The 23571-nt window shown below is 39.4% G+C and overlaps 1 protein-coding gene across 4 annotated transcripts in view; it reads left to right on the top strand.

Annotated features, from left to right (window-relative positions):
• UNC13C (unc-13 homolog C) overlaps positions 1-23571 on the top strand; it is a 427801-nt gene that overhangs the window by 163972 nt on the left and 240258 nt on the right. For all 4 annotated transcript variants that reach the window (XM_073303829.1, XM_073303827.1, XM_073303826.1 and 1 more), the window contains exons 10-12: positions 18176-18345; positions 20614-20729; positions 22830-22993. In XM_073303829.1, the coding sequence (XP_073159930.1) occupies positions 18176-18345; positions 20614-20729; positions 22830-22993 (450 nt within the window). The remainder of the gene's footprint in view (positions 1-18175; positions 18346-20613; positions 20730-22829; positions 22994-23571) is intronic.

Here is a 23571-nt window from a genome sequence, read left to right as displayed (position 1 = left end):
GGTAGATCGCTTCATTTTCCTACAAAAATCTACCTTTCTGAATGATACTAGTGGGTTTTTTTATGAGTCAAACTTAAAACGATGCTGCTGGGTTTAGCTTGTATTGTTTGGCTTGTCAGCATAAGTCGGTGTAAAATCAATGTTTCTGTGCATGAAAATGCACCTGAAATTCGGCTGATCTCTGAAAAAAAGTGTGCTTTAAGGGCATACAGACATCTGTTGCTGTCACAGTTGTGATTCAGAGAGAATGTGAAGTTCACCTTTCAGCTTCAATGCACCTAACAAAACTATAGTTTTCGTACAAAGGAAAAACACTTAGTACTTTATCCTCACTGATCATGGCAGGCATTGACAATTAATATGAGAGAACTGATAGTAATCTGATGATGGAAAAAATGTGTATTTTGCTTTTGGGAGACTGTTCAATATAACAGTCCTGTTTATCCCCCTTTAAGTGTGCACTGTTTGTCTGGGTTTTTATACAGAACCGTAAACTCTTTTTTGAGCAAATGGTTATTTGAGGAAAGCTAGGTCAAAGCAATGTGTTTTACATTTTTGTATTGAAGATATTGAGATTTGTGGTGATTCTAAGATGATCTGGCAGCGAGTTCCACCATCATGGGCCAGCTTCCAAGAAAGCTCTGGCTCCAGCTGCCATGAATCTCACTTCTGTGGTTGATAATTCTATTGTTCTAGTGAAATATAGCCATCGAGCTCTGGTGGTCACAATAATTCAGTGAGGACAGTTTGTTCTAGGTAATGAGGAAGTCGCCTTTCTATAGCTTCCTTCGTGGCCTGATACAATATCACTTCTAGGGAAGCCACACACACAAAAAAATTCCCAATAAAATACTGATCTGAACAGATATCTAAATAGTGATTAGTGCCAATATTGTTTAAACCCAGAACAGTCTGGTGAGAGGGTTGTTATGTGCTTGCATGCCTTCATGCATTTCGTTTGCTCACACTTACAATAAATTATTACATGTGTGACAAGATGGCCAATGTTAGCCTGGTGGGTCCTGCGCTTTTCTTGGCGGGGAGCTAAGATGCCACCCCTTGCCCCTGTTCTTGGGGCATGGGGCCCAGGAAGGAGGTAAAGGAGGGAAGCGGGGGAGGGTTCTGGATTTGCTCCTCACTCTGAGCCCCAGCCCCTCTCAACCCCTGCGGGTTCTTACCCTCTTCCCCCTTGGGGGGCGGTACCTGCAGTCCTTAGATGCTGGGGAAGGGAGTCATCCTCCCCTACTGTGCAGGTCCCCCTTATTTCAGTTCCCTGATTTTCCAAGTCTCACAGCACACCTCCAAGTTCCAGTCCTCTCTCCTTCCTCCTCTTCCTCTGTCTGCCTGAAGCAGGGGGTTTTATTAGGTTCCTAACAGGGGCTTAATTGACTCCAGGTGCTCCAATTAACCTGCAGCCACCTTCCCTATTCTATACATGGATGGTGGGAAAAATTCAGTGTTGATATAAGAGTTCTTTGCAAGCTATATTATAACTGTAAAATATTCATTACAAAGGTACATATCACATAATATGTAAACAAAGAGATGAATGATGTGTGAATTATGTCAATCTGAATGAATGTTTTTCTTCTAGTTGTTGTTGTTCTTATTTATTATACTAACCAAGATTATGAAGTATTATATTTAAGAGAATCACCCAAACTGCACGTAAGAGGAAATTGTAAAGGTGACATCATTGAGTCAATGGAGCTATTCTGATTTACATCTGCTGAGGATCTGAGCTGGTCATCTTTATGACAGGTGTAGATTTAAGGATTAGGGCTTAATGGACTAATGGGATGCTTTTATGAAGCGGAGGGGTGAAAAGTTTCTGTCTCTGGACCAACCAGAAGTAGATGCACCTAAGATGACCAGTAAGGAGGCAGGATTGGCAGAAAATGGACTTCCAGGCATGGCAGAGACTGGCAGATTTGGTAAAAGAGTTGCAATATAGCGCTCCCTCAGAGCTACAGCCTTTTTTGTTTACACTGCTGATGACGATCCGATTGGCATTTGCTGCCCTGTCTACCCAATAGATTTTTTTGTCCCTGTTGTAAGGGCTTCCTGGGTACAGAGAGGCGGTGTGGTGTGCTGTGCTATGCTTTCCTTTGCTTTGCTTGAGGAATGAACATGGGACGGGGAGTCAAGAGTTCTAATTACAGCTTTGACACTGATGGCTTGAGTAGGTGAAATGAAGATAATACTTCTTACGCAACTCATAGGAGTGCTGTGAGGATAAATTCATTAATATTCCTGGAAAGCATTTGGAAATTAAGTGCTATGATGCTTAAATGCCAAGACTTATTATTTAGATACTTTAGTAAAGGTGCTTTTGAGGAAGAACAGCCTTGAAAAAATTGATACTGTATTCAAAATACCCTGTTACATCTGCTGTGTTCAATGTAGTCCAATTCACTCCCTTGACCTTGAACTCCAAGGGGGCTGTCAGAGAAATACTTGATCTAATAACTTACCCAAACAACAAAATGTCAACCATTCCTCCACTGCTAGAGAAGATAAATGGATCTCAGTTTAATTACTTGAAAGGATGAACAGAAATTAAAGAGAGAAGAATGGATGGCCCCAGTACAAAGAATTGAATGAACCGACTTTGGAACAAGAGGTTTTTGTACTAGAAATCTTGTCTAAAATGCTACTGTGTGAGATAAGTGCTGGAAGATTTTGAGAGCCAAATTCATTCTCGGAATATTACCACATTGGGAATTATCTATAACCAGAGATTGCTTCTCAATGCCCCGGGGTAGATGAAAAAGACATTCCTGTATCAATCAAGATAGCATTCAGCTCAGTGAAATTAGCAGTAATAAATAAGCGTTCAGACTTCCAGAGATCATTACCATCCATATGAGCTGTTTGAGTTCAACTGCACATTCTTTTCAGAAATAGCAAGGTCTCTTTTCTGGATATAATCTCTGCTGTGCAAGTATGGGAGAAGAAACTGAATACTTAGAAAAATCTTTCACTCAGGAAGACATTCAATTTTTTATTTTTATATCTGTCAAACCGTGGATGCATAATGAAAATTGATGTGTATTTTAAGACTGTGATTTGGGAAGCCATCTGCTGACAAAGAATCAATAGGAAAACCCCCCAAACAAGCAGTGATGATAATTCAACAGAAGACTTTCAAATTTGGTTTAAGGTAGCTTTACAGTTTGTGGTTCGTCTGCTTTGAATCTTGCTTCTCAATAAGTCCTCTATCAGGTCTCTTCAAAGATATGACCCACTAATATATGCAGGCATATTCTATTATTTTATCTTTTCAATGCTAGATACATTACTGAAGGAACTGAATGAGGTTGGGGTTCACTGTAAAGTTAAAGTGACAGTTCTTCCTGCTGACTCTCTCAAAAAGCTGAATAGAACTGGCATCACAGTGCTAGACATTCCATTTTGTCTTATACAGTTGTTTCTATGTTGTTAGATCATTCCACATACCTTTATAATGAATAACTATTTTTACACCTAATATTTATGTTGGGTAAGATGTTGTTGTGTTCTTATTACTTTTCCTCCAGGATTAATAGGTGGATCTGCCTTGTAATGACACTGTAGGCTCTATTATACATGAAAGACAGGAATGTTTAGTCAGGGAGAAATCTTGAAGGGTTTAACTGTTTGAAGGACATTTTTAATATGTTATGTTTGTTTTCCTAACTAGAGTCTATGTTTGTTGCTGCACTGATCAGTAGAACAATATTAACAATATAGGCTCTCAGCTGCTAGCTCTATTTTCTTATTCCTGCTAGCAGGGAAAAACATGCACACTACAATGACTATGGACTTCTCTTGTCTGGTATCAGAAAAGTGGCAGGAGTTAACAGAACTGCTCTGAGATGGTTTCATCCATTTCTCTCAGGCCACTCCCAGAGAGTCATAATGGAGACATACACCACCATCTCCAGAGCCCTCACCTCATCTGTCCACTTCCTATCCTGTTCAATATCTATATAAAGCCACTAACGTAGACTGTGAAATAGAATGAACTAAAATGATTCTAGATATCTGAGATCCAGTTCTTGGGAAAGGGGCAATCGGTCTTACCTATAATATGCTAGTAGCCCGGCCCTCTGTCTTGTTGCTTGATCATCATCAAGGTAGATATAAATCTAAAGTTCAGCTGAATTCTAGTTCTATCATTATTTATTTTAGAATAACAGCATTTTGATTAAGCATTTATTTCAAAAGTTAAGAATTACATCCCCAGAGTATTAGTTTTGTAAAAATAAGACATCTTGGTCAAAGCAAATAACAGCAGAATCTGAGTTCTACTGCAGAAATTGTGGTAAAGAAAATGCTGGGTCTGATCCAAAGCCATCAGTGACTTGACTTCAGTGGATTTTTGATGAGACCCATTATCTGAGAAGGGAAGGACAAAATCAAAACTATACTGAACTGGTTTGGAGACTAGCTTTTTTTAACAAAAACGGTTAAACAAATTAGAGAATGAGGAAAAGACAGAACTATTGAAGACAATGATAATTAAGCCATTTAGATTCTCAGAGTTATGGCTTTCCCCAGAAATTCCATTAACAGAAACAGTACTATAAGAAACAGCAAAAGATCCAGCCAGTGCTTCAAATTTTATTACCTATTTTTTCTGAAATATTTTCAAATCCCAGCTAAATGAGATATTAAAATAATAATTATTAAATGCATTATGTAATGTCTAAATTTAACCTCCACTTAATGATTTTTAAACAGTTGAAAATGGGTTTCTTCTTATGTTTTTTTTTTTTAAATTAATGCTATATCTGCTTCATAATTAAAAGAGGGCTATGGATAATTTGCAGTTAACTCACGCATTTAACTCAAAAAAATTAATCGTGACTAATCGCAATTTTAATCACGCTGTTAAACAATAGAATACGAACTGAAATTTATTAAATATTTTTGGATATTTTTCTACATTTTCATATATATCGTATTCTGTGTTGTAATTGAAATCAAAGTGTATATTATTTTTATTAAAAATATTTCCACTCTAAAAATGATAAAAGAAATAGTTTTTTTCAATTAACCTCATACAAGTACTGTGCAATCTCTTTGTCGTGAAAATGCAACTTACAAATGTACTTTTTTTGTTATATAACTGCACTCAAAAACAAAAAAAAGTACAACTTCAGAGCCTATAAGTCCACTCAGTCCTACTTCTTGTTCAGCCAATCGCTAAGACAAACAAGTTTTTTTGCATTTACAGGAGATAATTCTGCCCTCTTCTTATTTACAATGTCACCAGAAAGTGGGAACAGGCATTTGCATGGCACTTTTCATGCCAGATATGCTAAAGATTCATATGGCCCTTCATGCTTTGGCCGCCATTCCAGAGGACATGCTTCCATGCTGATGACGTTCGTTAAAAAAATGTTAATTAAATTTGTGACTGAACTCCTTGAGGGAGAATTGTATGCCTCCTGCTCTGTTTTACCCGCATTCTGCCATATATTCCATGTTATAGCAGTCTCGGATGATGACCCAACGCATGTTGTTCATTTTAAGAACACTTTCACTGCAGATTTGACAAAACGCAAAGAAGGTACCAATGTGAGATTTCTAAAGATACAGTACTTGACCCAAGGTTTAAGAATCTGAAGTGCCTTCCAAAATCTGAGAGGGACAAGGGGTAGAGCATGCTTTGAGAAGTCTTAAAAGAGCAATACTTGGATGCAGAAACTACAGAACCCAAACCACCAAAAAAGAAAAATCAGGCTTCCGCTGGTTGCATCTGACTCAGATGCTGAAAATGAACATGCATTGGTCCACACTGCTTTGGATTGTTACAAGCAGAACTCGTCATCAGCATGGGACCCATGTCCCCTGGAATGGTGGTTGAAGCATGAAGGGACATGTGAATCTTTAACATATCTGGCACGTAAATATCTTGCAGCTCCAGCTACAACAGTGCCATGCAAACACCTGTTCTTACTTTCAGGTGACATTATAAACAAGAAGCGGGCAGCATTATCTCCTGCAAATGTAAACAAACTTGTTTATCTGAGCGATTGGCTGAACAAGAGGCAGGACTTGCAGGCTCTAACATTTTTATATATATTTTTATTTTATATATTTTATTTTATATATATAAAAGGAGTTGTGGGGTTTTTTACATAATTCTACATTTGTAAGTTCTGCTTTCATGATAAAGAGATTGCATTACAGTATTTGTATGAGATGAGATACTATTTCTTTTGTTTTTTTACAGTGCAAAAACACTCGGGCTCTCATCTACCTTGATTACTTCTGTAGAGCGACCGCAACACACACCCAGTCCAGGATTTCCCCCCCAAAAATGTATGATCTGTACTGTTCAGCCCTCTTCTGGACAGTCCAGAGATATCAAGTCCATTGTCCCTCAAAGGAAACAATGCACAACGACTTGACACCTGGAGTTATGGAGTTACCCAGACAATTTAACTTAAACACACTGGATTGGCTTAAACAGTAAAACATATTTATTAACAAAAGAAGATAGGATGTAAAGTGAGTACAAGTAATGAGGCATAAAAGTCAGAAATGGTGTACAAGAAAAATAAAGATAAAATGCTTCCTAGTGCCTAATTAAAAAAACTATACTTGATTTAAGGTAAAGTCTTTTACCACATCCTTCCAACAGCATTACTGATCAAAATCTTCAGGTCAGGAATCCTCCCCCAAAGTCCAACAGCTGTTTCATCTGTTGTGTTAGGTGCAAAGAGGGTGATGGACAGGGAGAGAGATAACATGGGGTGGTTTTGCCCCTCACATTTATAGTTCAGGTTTCGGAGTAGCAGCCGTGTTAGTCTGTATCCGCAAAAAGAAAAGGAGTACTTGCATCCGATGAAGTGAGCTGTAGCTCACGAAAGCTTATGCTCAGATAAATTTCTTAGTCTCTAAGGTGCCACAAGTACTCCTTTTCTTTTATTTATAGTTAAGTCACCCTTTGAAATGCATCTTCTTGAGAGTGATCCCTACATAAAGTTCTTTGCAGCTGAGAGCAAGAAGACATGGAGTCTGGTAGGGGAAAAATTTGCTACATTGTTTGCTAAGATGCAGATCTGTCCCCTTTCCTTGTCAAGTGATGGTCCATCAGCCAGGCGTCAATTTATCCTTTGTCTTTGAGAAATAGGTTTAGCCACTCCCCAGACCTGTATAGTAAACACACTTCAGTCATGATTTCAGCTTATGTTCATAACTTCACATATAATGTTGTTTACATTTCACCATGATATTATTGACCAGAGAGTTATTAGTTTTCAAATGGCATACAAGGCATAGTTTCTACAAAGATTATTAAAATAGGGGTGTATTCCATCACAGAGAGACATCACATCAACTGGGCTTCTGAACTCCTTTGACAGGGGGACACGGCCAAGGAGACCAGCAGAGCCCTGGTGGGCATTCAAGCCCTAGCAAGAGGAAGCTAAGCCTGAGGAGTCTAGTGGAACTCTGGAGGGCATCCAGGCTCCACCCAGGGACAGCAGAGTATGCATGAGCCTAGTTTGAACATATGTGCAAACTGCTGGGTGCTGTGTCTCATTCGGGCTTGATTTTGAAATGGTACTACTACTTGACACCCCAATTCAACTCCTGCTTCTTGTGATTCAAATACAGTATGCTGAAAGGCGATTTGACATTGGCTGAGCACATTATCTTTTCAGGCACATGTCTAGAATCATTCTGGAATATAAGAAGGTTTGCAGGTTCACCCTTTTGCTTAGTGGTTGAGGGATAATGACTTAGTTTGTTTCCAGCTACTCTAGGATTTTCCCATGCAGCTTATATTACAAATTGATAAACTAGCACACTTATTTTATCTATTATAGATATTTCTAAGACACCTGTCACTGTGTTACCTAAGGCCCAGAGTCTCTGCATTGGTCAAGTTGTGATCAGCTCAAGTGGAAGGGCAAAGAAAACTTTGAGCTACCTTTGAGATCGTTAGGCACCAGCCTGGTCCCCTGTAATTAAGACAATAGACTGAAGTTTTCTCTATTTGACATTGTTTGCCAGCAGCCCACAGGGACCATTCAGGCAGCTAGGGACTGGCTCTGTACAGGGGCGCTTCTCCACCCACTTCCTCCCTTAAGCCATACACTAAGAAGGGGATGGTGTTAGGATATAAATATTGAGACCTGTCTGTAAAGGCCTATACTCTAAGAATTTAGGTGTATTCTTATCACTTAGCTAGTTATAGAGGTATAAAAGAGAGAATCAAAATCACTGTCTGCCAGTGTAAGGTCCTTCTCTTACTGTGACCGTCTGAGGCCCTGTGCTTAGGCTAAGATCTTTTGGCTAAGCAACAGAGGCAGCCATAAGCTGGGAAGCAACTGGTCACATCCTCACATTCCAAACTAGGCACATTAAAATAAGGTGCTATTGGGCTGTTAGGAATACAATCCTATCCTGATAGTGCCTGTCACCTCCAGAGAAAGGGAAGTGTCTAGAAAATGTAAAAGGAAACTTAGTTTGATAGCATCCTGTCTGGCAAGAACTCACTTATCAATAGCTGGGATGTGAAATCCTCACTTCTGTATTGTTTTGTCATTATAGTTCCCACTTTGCTATTGTTTGTCTGTGTAATCTCTGTCTGGTTCTGTGATTGTTCCTTTCTGCTGTATAATTAATTTTGCTGGGTGTAAACTAATTAAGGTGGTGAGATATACTTGGTTACATAATCATGTTACAATATGTTAGGATTGGTTAGTTAAATTTCAGGAAAATGATTGGTTAAGGTATAGCTAAGCAGAACTCAAGTTTTACTATATAGTCTGCAGTCAATCAGGAAGTGGGTGGGTGGGGGAGATGGAGAAATTGGAATCATGTTTTGCTAAAGTGGGAAATGGGAACAGGGAATGGGGGTGGGGAAATTGGAATTATGTTCGGCTAAGGGCAGGAATGGGAACAGGGACACAGGTGTAAGGCTCTGTGGTGTCAGAGCTGGGAAGGGGGACACTAAGGAAGGAAACTGGAATTATGCTTGCTGGAAGTTCACCCCAATAAACATCGAATTGTTTGCACCTTTGGACTTCGGGTATTGTTGCTCTCTGTTAATGCGAGAAGGACCGGGGAAGTAAGTGGGTGAAGGAATAAGCCCCCTAACAGATGGCATAGGAGCTATAACAGAAGCCCTGTGTCATCCGAGGATTCTTCTATGCAAGAGGAATCTATAATTGACTTCAGCAGGATTTAAGGCTGTCAAGGTTCCTTCCCCACTCTGAACGCTAGAGTACAGATGTGGGGACCTGTATGAAAAACCTCCTAAGCTTATCTTTACCAGCTTAGGTCAAAACTTCCCCAAGGTACAAAATATTCCACCCTTTGTCCTTGGATTGGCCGCTACCACCACCAAACAAATACTAGTTACTGGGGAAGAGCTGTTTGGAAACGTCTTTCCCCCCAAAATACTTCCCAAAACGTTGCACCCCACTTCCTGGACAAGGTTTGGTAAAAAGCCTTACCAATTTGCCTAGGTGACTACAGACCCAGACCGTTGGATCTTAAGAACAATGAACAATCCTCCCAACACTTGCACCCCCCCTTTCCTGGGAAATGTTGGATAAAAAGCCTCACCAATTTGCATAGGTGACCACAGACCCAAACCCTTGGATCTAGAACAATGAAAAAGCATTCAGTTTTCTTACAAGAAGACTTTTAATAGAAATAGAAGTAAATAGAAATCACCTCTGTAAAATCAGGATGGTAGATACCTTACAGGGTAATTAGATTCAAAACATAGAGAACCCCTCTAGGCAAAACCTTTTACAAAAAAGATACACAGACAGAAATAGTTATTCTATTCAGGACAATTCTTTTCTCAGCCATTTAAAGAAATCATAATCTAACACATACCTAGCTAGATTACTTACTAAAAGTTCTAAGACTCCATTCCTGGTCTATCCCCGGCAGAAAAAGCATATAGACACACAGAGACCCTTTGTTTCCCTCCCTCCTCTTTTGAAAGTATCTTGTCTCCTCATTGGTCATTTTGGTCAGGTGCCAGCGAGGTTATCTTTAGCTTCTTAACCCTTTACAGGTGAGAGGAGCTTTCCCCTGGCCAGGAGAGATTTCAAAGGGGTTTACCCTTCCCTTTATATTTATGACAAAGGCTGTGTAGCACAAAGCAGCCTTAACTCCCCAAGTTGAGAGGAGCTGGGGAGCAAGGGAGTATTTTTGTCGTAATCTAGTCTGTCCTTTGTCTGGCTGCCTCCCACATTTCTACAGACTGCATAGCTCTTTTAATTGGTGTTGGGACTGCAAAGCCTTCTTCCACGAGGCCTTCTCCTCAACAAAAAACATAATGCCCTTTTGTAACTACCACAAATTCACTTTATACATATTGTGAATGCATGTGTGTCTTATTACAGTGTTTCAGGCAATAAGTTGAATCCCCCAGAGCTTAGGTTCTTGTAGCTTTTGAGTTTAATCACTGTTGTATTTGAGGAACAACATTAATTTGCTCATAATTTCATTGCGTTTGTATTTAAATTAAATGAATAAACCACTGGAAAAGCTTTTGTGGTTTCCAAGGCAGCTGTTACAATTTGCATAAGTGGAAGTTGGCTGGTAAGGATGTTACCAAGTCTCGGGGAGTGGGGGGTATTGGAAATTTAACAGACATTTTAAGTATCAGTCTAAATCACCATCTGTAGACTTACCCCATTCCTAGCCTATATTAATCTATTGATTATTTCCAGAATTTTGCCAGCATACAGTGCTAGTTCACTTCTATGTGAAATAACAAGAAAATTTAGATGTTTCAAGAAAATTGATTTCCTTTTAGCAATATAAAATTGATGCTTTAAAGTTTCAGAGTAAGCAACTCCTCTGCTGATAAGAAGAGAGCTCTTCCTAAACACAATAAGGAGAATATGTTTCTGTGATTAAACTGCTGTTCTGCTCAACGCAGATATATTAATTGCTATACAACAGTATTTAGTTGTATTCTCAGCCAAATTCATTTTCCTCATCCAGCTCTTGGTTTAGTTACCAATGTCTTAAAATTAATGATAGATAGAATTGCACAAAATACGAGTTATTTTCTGATTTAAATATTAAAAGAGAGAGACAAGGTGGGTGAGGTAATATCTTTTATTGGACCAACTTCTGTTGCTGAGAGAAAATTTTCAGCTTATACAGAGCTCTTTTTCATGTTTGGGAAATGTACTCAGAGGGTCACAGCTAAATACAAGGTGGAACAGATTGTTTAGCATAAGAAGTTAACACACATTTCAAGTGAAGTGGCTAGTTCACACCTTTCCAGTCATAGGAGGGAAAGGAGGAAGTAGGAATGCTCGCTTGGATTGGGCGTTAGTGGGTTATAGATAGTTGCAATAAATCACAAATCCAATGTGTCTATTCAGTCCGTGACTTTTAGCGTCAAGCAAAGTTATGAATTTAAGCTTCCAGGCTCGTCTTTTGAAGGTGTTGTGCAGGTTTCCTTTGAGGGTGAGAACTGAGAGGTCAGATATAGGGATTGATTTCTGAAAAGTGTGCATCCACAGGTGATAATGTTTTTATCTTTTGTCATTTTTCTGTATGAGTTCATTCAAATGCATAGTGCTTTTCTCTTTTCACCCACACAGTTGTTGTTGGGACATTTAGTGCACTGGATGAGATATACCACATGTTGTGAGAGGCAGGTGTTGGACCCGTGGATCCTGAAAGGTGTGTTGTGGGGGATGTTGATCATCCCAGTGGTGGAGGTATGTCTTCAGATTTTGGCAACTCCTGGTGCTGATTTGATTTGGTGTGACTTGGTCTGTGGGGAGCTTGTTTCTGATGGTGAGCTTGGAGACGTTGGAGGGTTGTTGGAAGAGAGCATGTTGGATATACAATATAAGGAAATACAATAGAGTTGAGGCAGTGTAGGTTACATTAAGTTTACATAAATATTACAGAAGTATGTTTATTTATTATAAAGGTTGTTAATCCAGATCTTCACTTTGAACTCACAAAAAAGGGGTGATGTGACCATTATGAATTCATGTCTGTATAGCACTTCGTAAGTGTGAGAGTGCAGTACCTCCTATCCTATTGAAAAACTATGAAAACTTGCATGTAGCATTTAGTATCTGAATATATTGCAACCTTTTCAGCTTTGGAACGTAGATGTTCCCAGAACCTTTGTGCAATAAAAAGCAAATAACTTCTTAGCCTCCTCACACTGTACTTTGCCCCACGTTCATCTTTTCTTATTAGAGAGTGGCTGGAGGGAGAACACTTCTGTAAGGGGCAAATTTTATCCTCAGAGTCAGGATAGGCTGGGCACTGGACAGGTAAGTGAGGTAAGCAGGAGGGGGAATCCTCTTACCCCCCACACACAAGGACTCAAAGTGTCATATGTAAGTTACAACAATCAGTGACTACAATGGCATATGCAGTCCATGGCATAAGAAGGTTGAGAGGATTCATGCCGTGGCACAGCCTCCAGAATCTCAGTGGTAAATTTCCCCATAATTTTACTGCCTCTTCATGGAGCTGTGCACATACTATTCAGCTTCCTGGGATCCTGTCCCTCCTTCCTCTGCAGAACCACACTGGTTCTGGTGCCTGGGGAGCCCGCACCCATGTGGAGGAGGGGCTGGATCTGGGGCTAAGGGCTCAGACATGGTGATGGTACAAATGCCTAGATAGTAATATGTCTCGTCACAACACACTAAACTAAGGTCCAGAAGAGAAAAAGATACGTTTCATGGAGTCAGGAAATTTTCTCATGTAAGTTTAGTTCTAAGCCCCTTTGAAAGAGATACATGAGATAACGTGCCAGGAACACATCTAGAATAAGTGCCTCCACCTGACTCAGCCTTTACTAGGAGGTGCACATTGATAAATTGTGGTTTAATCAGTATTTACCTTAACTTCCAATGAGAATTATGCTTTGGTTCCTCCCAAATCTTGTGAAGTTATTAACCTTCAAGAATGAAAAAAAGTGTTAGACAAATATAAGCCCCAAACTTTAGTCCAAAAAGTCTTTGCTTACACTAAAAACAACGAGGAGTCCTTGTGGCACCTTAGAGACTAACAAATTTATTTGAGCATAAGCTTTTGTGGGCTAGAACCCACTTCATCAGATGCATGGAGTGGAGAATACAGTAGCGGGTATAAATACACAGCACATGAAAGGATGGGAGTTGTCTTACCAAGTGGGAGGTCAAATAAACAGGGACCTGATCCTCGTGTCCCACCAAAATTGCACCCAGTGGATAGATCATAGTTGCACTCCCCTGAAGCTGAGTTCAAGGCTGGTCCCCCAGCTTCAAGAGCACCCTCAGTGTTGTTCTTAGTTATGCTAGCTGCAAAAAGCTCCAAGGGATCCAAAACTACATGAGGATCGGTGTCACATTGGAATGTCACGGTCATGTTCCCTTTCCTCTGGCATGCCACCTTTCCCCTGCTACACCAGCCGCGGCATGGAGGTGTATGAGCCTTTACACCAGCTCACGTGATCTTCCTGGGGTATTTAATCCATCTCTATGAGTATCAAACCAAAGTATATAGAACTGTAATACTTTCTTAATTCAATACCAAACTCTTGACACCAAGCAAAAAATGGAGTCCTTGAAAAATGCAGAGAGAGAAGGAAAGATCTTTCATTTGCCATTGCAAGCTACCTTATTGTAGGACTTAAAGTTGGAGAATGCCTTAACTCACAGTTTAGTTACTTCACCAGGATCCAGTCCTGCAGACTCTTACACATATAAGTCACTTTTCTCACATGAAAAGTCATGCTGAGGCTAACACATCTTAATGGTTACCCTCAGGATTGGGCCCTATGATTTTAAATTGCATGGTCTAATTAGTTGGATGGCCATGCTCAAGGAACTATGTTGGCTTTCTTCAGAAAAAGAGAGCAGATAATTAATGCATACTGAAATACAATCTAGAGTAAACTGGTTTTGTTTATTCATTGACTTAGATTTACCACAAGCTACCATATAATTTGACAGGTTTCAGAGTAACAGCTGTGTTAGTCTGTATTCGCAAAAAGAAAAGGAGTACTTGTGGCACCTTAGAGACTAACCAATTTATTAGAGCATAAGCTTTCGTGAGCTACAGCTCACTTCCTCAGAAGCACTTCTCTTATCACACCAGTTATGATGTAGTTCCTTAGAGCAACCAACGAGGAAATATTCTTCAGGCTTTTTACATTCACTGTTTAGACAAATAGACATTTTAACTACTGAGCCACACAGATCAAGCACTAAAATAACCACACAATGTTTTATCTTCCTTTTCTTACCCCAATTAAATTAATCCTTGAATGCAGCTACAAGAGGAGTGATGATATTTTGGGTATATCGGTCAGATGTAAACCACTGATCATGCTGGCTTTCACATGCAGATGTTAGCTGAAATGCTTTATTAGCCTTATTAATTAAAATGCATTGCTAGGCTGGATACTTCACTGATAGGAACAGGAGGGAGCAGAATCTGGGGGAAATGGGGGGAAATGGGGTGAGGAATGTCACAGTGGCACAGCGGAGCAGGGTGTATGTGCAGCTTGTTACTCCAAGTGGAGTTCACACTTTAAGCAGTGATATTTGTGATTTTAAGTGAGTCTTAAGTGCAGTGGCTAGGAACAGTCACAGGAGGTGGTCACAGGAGTTTTGTTATTTTCTCTTTGTTTATTTCGGGTGAGGGAAATAAGCCCAAGAAAGCAGGAAGATGACTACCAGTGAGGCAGCTACAAAACTAGAACTGGCCCAGCTGGAAGTGGCAGAGAAGGAAAAGTACCACGAGTTTCAAATGTAGCAGGCAGAAACGAGGCTCAAAGAAGAGGAGGCTGTATACAGAAGGGCTATGGAAGAAAAAGAGAGAGAGAGAAAATACCAGCCGGACTTGCTAAAGAAGCAGAACCAAAGGCCCCAGACCCCAAAGACTCTCATCACTCCAAAAATGCACAAGTGGGAACACTTATGTCCTGCACACAATGAGGAGGATTATTGCTGAATATCTGACTACCTTTGAAAGGCTGTGTGTAATACCCTCTTATCATCAGGGATTTAATGTTCCTACCCTGATTGCAAAATTTAACTGATGCAGCTCCAATGCCTGTGATAACAGAGGAGTTGGGACCAGGAAATTGCCAGGTGTCAGAATACAGACGACCCAACTGATTGGGTTTTCCCCCAGGCTGGTGAGACACAGAGAGCAGTTATGGGAAAACTGCTGGGAAAAGGTGAATATGATCAAAGGGTAAACACGCCTAGCCCAGAGAGCACTGATCACAGCCCTCTGGGGGGCAAGGAAGGAGTCAGTACTGAGAGGGGGAAACACCGAGTAACCCCCAAAAGGGAACTGTTTTTTTCTGTATATATACAGTCCTGGGGTTGGGAGACCGCTCCCCAAAGGACCAGCCAATGTGCAGGATCCCCCTGGACCCTTATCTTGCCAGACCCTGAGATACCAAAATTCCAGAAACATGATTAAATTAAGAGCCCACACAGAGGGGAACACTGGAGGGAAAGAAAAGCCAGTGACTGATTACGTGGAGAGAGTCAAAGGATACCAGGGGTAATGAACAAACTAACCTCAAACTAAACTAACTGAACGGAGGGTTTGGTTTAATAAAGATACTTGTAAACACCCATCTGTGATCAAAGAAATTTGGTATTAATGTTAAATTTTGGGATAAGAATTTTGTTACTGATGTTAAACCTTATGGTAACACTAGTTCTCAGTTAATACCAGTAAACCGATTTAAAGCTGACCACACCAGAGAAACCATAACAAACCTGGTTTGCTGTGTGTGAATGGGGAAACTGAGGCACGCCACCTCATGGCCTTGATGGCTGGGTGCCAAGAGAACTATAACACAAACGGCCTGCAAGCTGGTGAGTGACTAATCCTCTTGCAGTAACCTAAGTGGGGAGGTGTGACACTCTGTACCTCGGGGGAACACCTTACACCCTTGTCAAATGCCAGTTGGAAGGCAAGTACTCATATGCTCTATATCTCAGGGGAACACCCTGCACCCCCATATTCATCCTTATAAAATCAATGTGTGGTGTCCAATGCAAAGTTTGTCATGTTGGGTGTCTTCGGAAGGCTCATGATGCACTGAGGATTGTTGTTATAGTAATGTTATAATAATTGTTGTTATAGTAATGTTATAGGTTGTAATTTCATGTATATAGTTATGAGACTGAAAATGTGTCCTCATGGCTTAAAACAACCCCAGGCAAATCTCTCCAGGAACAGGGGGGCAGTTCACATCTCATCAGGGCATGTATGGGACAGACCTAGTCCAGCCTCACAGGACACTGGCCTAGGCAGCAACAAAGGATCTGTTGGACTCTTGAGTGAGTCACCTCCATTCCCTTGGTCAGTCAGGGACTACGATGAGGTAATGCTCACCTGACCCTGAAGGAGAGGGGGCAAAGCCAGGAGGGAAGAAAGAACATGATAAAAGGGAGAGACGTTTGCCATGGTCTTCCTCTCTTCCACCTCCATCTACAGACATCACCACCAAGCGACTGAAGCTCTGATCAAAGGGAAGAGCCTGGCTGAAGGGCAACCTGCCTGCCTGTGGTGAGAAGCATCTAAGTTTGTAAGGGCACTGAAAGTGTTACGATCAGCTTAGAATACGTTTTGCTCTTATTTCATTTGACCAAATCTGACTTTTTGTGTTTTGACTTATAATCACTTAAAATCTGTCTTTGTAGTTAATAAATTTGTTTATTCTACCTGAAGCAGTGCGTTTGATTTGAAGCATGTCAGAGACTCCCCTTGGGATAACAAACCTGGTGCATATCAATGTCTGTTAAATTGACAAGCTCAAGGCATAACTGGACACTGCAAGATGGAGGTTCCCAGGGTTGTGTCTGGGACCGGAGATATTGGCTAGTGTCATTCAGTTTCACAATCAAAGCAGCAGGTGGCCAAAAGTGCCCACTAACATAGCTGGGAGCAGCTTACATGCCAGAGGCTGTGCAGGAACATCCCGGGAGTGGGGGTTCTCACAGCAGAGCAGGGTAAGGCTGGTTCCCAGAGTCGAGGATTGGAGTGACCTAGCAGATCACCAGTCCAGATAACACCAGGGGAACGTCACACATATTAATACTGGAGAAACTGAGACACACTGTCAATTAATGGTAGAGCTGGGATTGGAACTCAAACTACAAATCTGCAGCCATTCTCATGCCTACTCCAGCAGACCATGCTAAAGATACAGGCTTATTATTGAATTAAGACCCTTTTTGCAGGTTAACTAAAACTAAGGTAACATTTTAAAACTATTTTGTAGAATTACGGAATGATTTAGCTCTGAAATAACGTAGTTGCTTCTACAAATAATGGAAAGCAAGCATCAGTCTAGCTAGAGTGTCCTAAAAGTGAGCTTGCCTATAACCTGACACTGCAGCTTGATCATGGTTCTGCAGACTTCTATACCTGAGGATTCCTACTGATGACATTAAAAAGCCAAGACTGAGCAACAGTTGGCTAGTGGTTAGAGAAATAAGTAACTGTAAACTTGATGGGCTTTATTATAGGAGCTGATGGGAGGAAATCTCTGCAAAGTTCCCTCTCTTGAGTTTTCTGTCCTGTCATTGCATCAGGACAGTATGAAGTCTGCCTCTCCTTTCTCACGTAATATACTGTGGGGCACCTCCCTCCTCTCCTGCCCCTCCCCCATATCCCTCAGATTCCTCAGAATCTCTGCAGTGCCCAGAAGGTCCGTGAGAGGCCATGTACATCCACATGGAAACTTTGTGCATCCACAACAGTTCCAGGCCCCTATGGTTCTTCTGGCCCTTCACTTTGGCTAAGTGGGTCTAATGGAGCCCCTCTGCCAATGTCTTCCCTGGCGGCAGCTGCCCTGGACTTTTTCCCATAGAGAGGGATATTCACCAGTGGTGAGGTGTCCATGGAAGAAAGTAAGGCATACCTCAAAAAAGTAGGTGTGTTTTGAAGGCTACTGCTGTTTGTTTTCCCTGCCTTTTTAATTGCTTCCCTACCATCTGTTGTCTCTTGTTTTATATTGTGAGCAGTTTGGAGCAGGGATTGTCTTTTTTGTTCTGTGTTTCAACAGTACCTAGCACAATGGAGTATTGATCAATGACTGGGGTCCCTAGACACTACAATAATATAACTAATAAATAATAATGAGTAATTCACAAGTCTGTTTGGGAAAATGTATATCATGGCCTGTATCTTGTTGTGTGTTGTTTTACAGTGAATGCCATAACTCCACAGACAGAATAAAAGTAAGAGTCTGGGATGAAGATGATGATATTAAATCTAGAGTAAAGCAACATTTCAAAAAGGAATCCGATGACTTTCTGGGGCAAACAATAATTGAAGTGAGAACACTAAGCGGAGAAATGGATGTATGGTACAACTTAGGTATTAATCATTTTCTATTACTACTTAAAATTAGTTTAGGCAAAATCTCAACATGTATACTGTTGTGAACTTTGTCATTTTGTTTGTTATTTGTTGTATGAAAATAATACTCCCCTTAATATATAAAATTATACTCCGTTTTGAATTCCAGGTTTAAAAGGGTGAAATTAGATCTCACTTTTGAGTATTTTAGAGAAATAATTGTCCGGCTACACCAAAAGAAGGACAGGAGACACTGATATGATTTTAATCAGGTTGCAACTTTACTATTAGATGCCTGGGACTACGCGGCAGATAAAAGTGTACAGTGTGGGTAATTCCATGTTCATCAATATCTACCCGGGGGCTTCCGCCAACCTCCATCTTAATTATACTCAGTTTTGGATTCCAGGTTCAGGTCAAGGTGGAATTAGATCTCACTTTTGAGTCACACTTAAGAGAAATAAAACTTTATTTAAAGATTGAATAGCAGTCCAATTAAAGCAATGCCTACTCCAAAAGACAAATTTTTTATTTAATTCAAAATGAGAATCAGCTATCAGGATAGTGTAAATAAATACTTCAGATCACTTTATTCACACCTCATTGTACATGAAATGAATCTACAAAGAGCCACAGAAAAACATATAGAAGCATTTGCTTACTGAATATCAAATAATAACCATGTTATCATTTAATATATGTTTATGTAAAGTCCTGGGCATAATTCTCCTTTGACATTTCACTTGTCCTATTCTGTTATCATTGAGCTCTTTTCTAATTTATACCCATGTATCAGAGATGAGAATTAGGCCCATGATTACATACAATGTGCCAATTTGTATTTGTTCAAATAATTAATGTTTGCAAGTAGATTTTAGCTAACTTAAAGATAAGCATGCAATATTGTTTTTTTTCTGAAAGCAAGTTTGTATCCACTATGGTTGTACCTCCTCTATTTGTTTGATAATGTAAATATGATAACAATGTTTTATCTAGATTGCCTGCTTTGCAAAAGGTAAATTATGTAACAGGGAGTTTGCCAAAGTTGGAACACGTGTTTTCTGGGCAAAGATCTTCATCGCGCAATGTAATACCTTTATTTCTCCACTGTTCTCCTTCAAGTTTCATTGTCCATTGAAATATACAGACATGTAAAGAAAAATGTTTGATTCTTTGCAGAAAATTAAACAAAACTTTTAGCCATGTGTTATTTTATATTTGTATGCAGAGTAGTTTTTAATAAGTTAAACAAGTCATTGTCATCCTGAAAGACTTCCTTAATGTCTTTCAATTAATAAAACTGATGCCTCAAAAATTGTTGCTTAACTGATTTGGTTGGAAGCAATTTAATGTTGAAAATACACACCTTTACTGTATAACCTTTACTGTATAACTGGAGAAGAAAGAAAAAGCATAGACTGCAAAGCTTTTAATTATCTTCTACAATTAACTTTATAGATGGCTCTTGTTAATTGTAATATCTTAAAAAGGAGGATGGTATATGTCATTTTAGTCCACGTGCACGCACATCACTTTTTCAGGGCGGGGGGAAGATTCAAAAAAGAAATGCATTGGATTAGTAAGAATGCCAGATTCTTACTCTTTATACCATTCCCTTCATTCATGATTCATTTCACAGCACTGTACAGAAGATTTATTTTTAAAAAAAAGTCTTAATGCTTGTTCAGTCAGATTACACTGCTGGAGTGGGCTGGAATAATAATAGGTGAAATCAAAGAACAGCTGTCCGCACAAGGAGCAGTAGTAACTAGATAGACTAATATAGATGGCTTCATGCAAAGTTCTCCAGATGTTTTCTTCAGTATGATTCAGCCCCCGTTCAGGAATCACACCTATGCACAGAACTTGGAGTTTCCCGTCAGGCATGGATGTCTTTGAGGATGTTGAAGATGGAGATGCCCATGGGGAAGCACCAATAATAATAAAATTTCCTTCAAAAGAAAGTAGTACACAAGTTTGTGTACAACCTATTTTGAGTTTGTTTGAGGGACAAATTATGGGAGGTTTCTTACTTCACAGCAAAATATTCTGCTCCATAGCCTGGACCATATGGGAGCTCATGTTTACAAAGATATCAAGAATGACATTATGTTAGAAATTCCTAAGTATGAAAATCAATACATGTTGTGCTCAACAGCTGGACTTTGGGGGCATAGAAAACATTATTTGGACCAAAGCAATTTTTAGAACTGCAGTTATTTTTTCTCTGTTTTGACAAAAATGTATTCTTGGTAATAATTAACAATTATTTTTCTGTTTCTTCAGAAAAACGAACAGATAAATCAGCTGTCTCTGGTGCCATTAGGTTGAAAATCAACGTTGAAATAAAAGGAGAGGAGAAAGTTGCTCCATACCATGTGCAATACACATATTTACATGAGGTATGTTGCCGGAGTTTGTTCATGTACAAGATCATTTTGCTCCATAGAAATTAGATAAATAGAGAATATAGGGCTATGAAGACTAGAACAGTGATGCATTTAGTTTCACTGCAACAGGTGTTTTAGTTCAAATGCTTGAAATATGTATTAGTGATTGAATCTCATGACCAAATTCAAAGTCACTGTATCCAAGGAGGAGAGACTGATATGCTACTACATCAGCAGATTGGTCTTGCCAAATGGTTAGAAAGTAGAAAGAAGTGAAATAGCCACATGACTTCCTAAGCTTTGCTTCTGTAGTTCTCTACCCTCAACATTTTAAATGCCAGTCACATGCTTGTTAATGTCATCAAGAATACTAGGATTGTATTTATTTATTTTTAAATTATCACTCTCACACACACACAAAAAAAACCCCTCCAGAATACATATGCTCCCACATCATCCATGGGAGACATGAGAAATCAGTGATATAATGTTTAGGATAGTTGACACACAGGCCATAGCAATCCATAGGGAGCAGTATTTATCCTCCTGGGGCCTGACTGGTCAGTTCTTTCTCAGTCAGATTTCCGGTTAGTTTAATTTGGACTTTCTCTACAATAGAAGTCCAGGATCAAATTGTGTTGTCAGAGTTTTACATGGAATTAGGAAAACATCCCATAAAATATTAGACTTTTTTTTCCTCCCGTTCATGCCGTATTGTTTTCAGATTTGAACTACTGACTTGGGTGGCGTATTTCTAATTTTAGATCCTGATGAGGACTTTGATGTGATTGGGAATAGATAATATGAAAAATAGGGGGTGGAAGAGTGAGGACGATTCTTCATTCTCTGTGTAAACAGAGAACAATATCTGTGTTATTTATGTCTGTCCCGTCCTTTGATTCATTGAAGGGTGCCTTACAGTGTACAGCAGCATGGGCAGATGAGCATTAATATCCGTGCAATAGTTCTGCAATGTCCCAGAAATGTAATCATATGAGGACAGGCAGAAGAATTCCTGGGAAAGATGGTGAGAAACAAGCAGCACCAAGAGTAGGCAGCCTTTGACATAAATTAAAAGAAAATTCATCACAAATAAAAGCAGCAGCTACTTGATAACATCTCTGTATCTGTTAAATCCTGTTTGCATCAAACTGGCCCACCATTTAATTTTTATCCCCAAAGCACAAGAAAATAGATAGACTTTGTAAGGGTGTGCTATGAAAGGTACAGTACTAAAGCTCTAAAGGGTATCTACAAAATTGTCTCTAAGGTATAGTTGCATTGAGCACCTGTTTTCATGCAAGTGTGTGTATCTAAGTTGTATAGGGCTCAGATCAGCTTCACTTTGAAGTGAATGGCGGAACTCCATTAACATCAATAGTGCAGGATCACCTTCTACATGCTCATGGGCTAAAGAGAAATGGTTGTGTAAAGGTAAAATTGTTGGTCGTCTTTTGTCATTGAAAATATCCAGGAAACTGAATTCGACAGTCCTGTTTTTTGGATTTGTTTGTAGCTAAGCAAGGAGGGCAATCAAAGAAGAACAAATTCTGTCACTGAATGCAAATTAAATGCCAGCTCTTGCTGTGAAGGTTGCTAAACCCTGATCTTTGCTATGTCTCTTTGTTCTTTGAGTAATTGCTGAGGTATTCTTTACAAATTGCCTATAACTCAGGATTTTTAAATCATGAAACTTGAAATTCATTGGTTAAAAATCAGTTCAAGCTGCTGGACAGTTCAGTGAGCATTATAACATAATGATATAATTCATTAACATGGGCACATAAGACAAAAGAGAAAGTTCCTGCACTATTTTGTATAGCAGTAGAATTGTCTCTGTCGGCAATGGTTAACTGAAATGACCTTATGTCAAGGAGACAGATCAGGTTGTTGAATCACTAGCCTGCATTGGCAGAGCTCCATTCAAAAAAGTATTTTTAAAGCTTCAGTCTTTCCTCTCCAAATGATGGTTAGTTTGGTATTAGTAATTGCAGAGGCAAACAGTTGAAATTAATGAATACACTCATTTTTTTTATAATATAGAATATTCTTACATAATGCCACATAGATATTGAAATTTCCTATTAATTTGAAAAAAACTCTTACCTTTAGAACCTGTTCCATTACTTGACTGAAGTTAAATCTAATGGTGTTGTAAAAATCCCTGAAGTGAAAGGAGATGAAGCCTGGAAGGTGTACTTTGATGCTGCTGCACAAGAAATTGTAGATGAATTTGCAATGCGTTATGGAATTGAATATATTTATCAAGCTATGACGTAAGTATACCATTTCTAATTTTTAAAAAATCTATCAGAGGGGAGTGAAGAATTCAAAACCTTCGTTCTTGTTTCTTCATTTCACATGCAATCCTGATCAAAAACGTCTGTCACTTAAATCTATTTCTCAAAGAATACTCAGAGTGAAGTACTTCACAGTTAGCAGTATAAATGTAAAAGTGTTATTAGCTATTATTTTTATCCACAGAGTATACTTACCAATACACCGTCATAATCTCTGTGGGCCAGATCCAGAGCCCATTGAGGTCAGTGGAAAGACTTTCATTTTCATCATTTGGCTTTGGCTCAAACCAAATTATTTTTGGATTAATCAGTAAATCAGTAGGTGTAGTGATAAAACATCAGTCCCAGAAGTACAGAAAACTTAATGGTGATGTCAATAATACAACAGTACATTTTCACAATTATATATATATATATAGGGTATGCTGACCACAACTTCTAAAACGTGTAGGTGATTTGTAGTCTGCACTAGATAATCTAAATTGAAATATGCTCTGGTCACTTTAGAACAGGACCTCTTATTTAAGGGGCTTTGTGTCTGGAGCTTAAAGGAG

Source organism: Lepidochelys kempii, chromosome 10 (assembly GCF_965140265.1).
Source record: "Lepidochelys kempii isolate rLepKem1 chromosome 10, rLepKem1.hap2, whole genome shotgun sequence".
NCBI lineage: Eukaryota > Metazoa > Chordata > Testudines > Cheloniidae > Lepidochelys > Lepidochelys kempii.
Note: the sequence above shows the minus strand (reverse complement) of the source record. Positions and strands in the feature narration are given on the sequence as shown.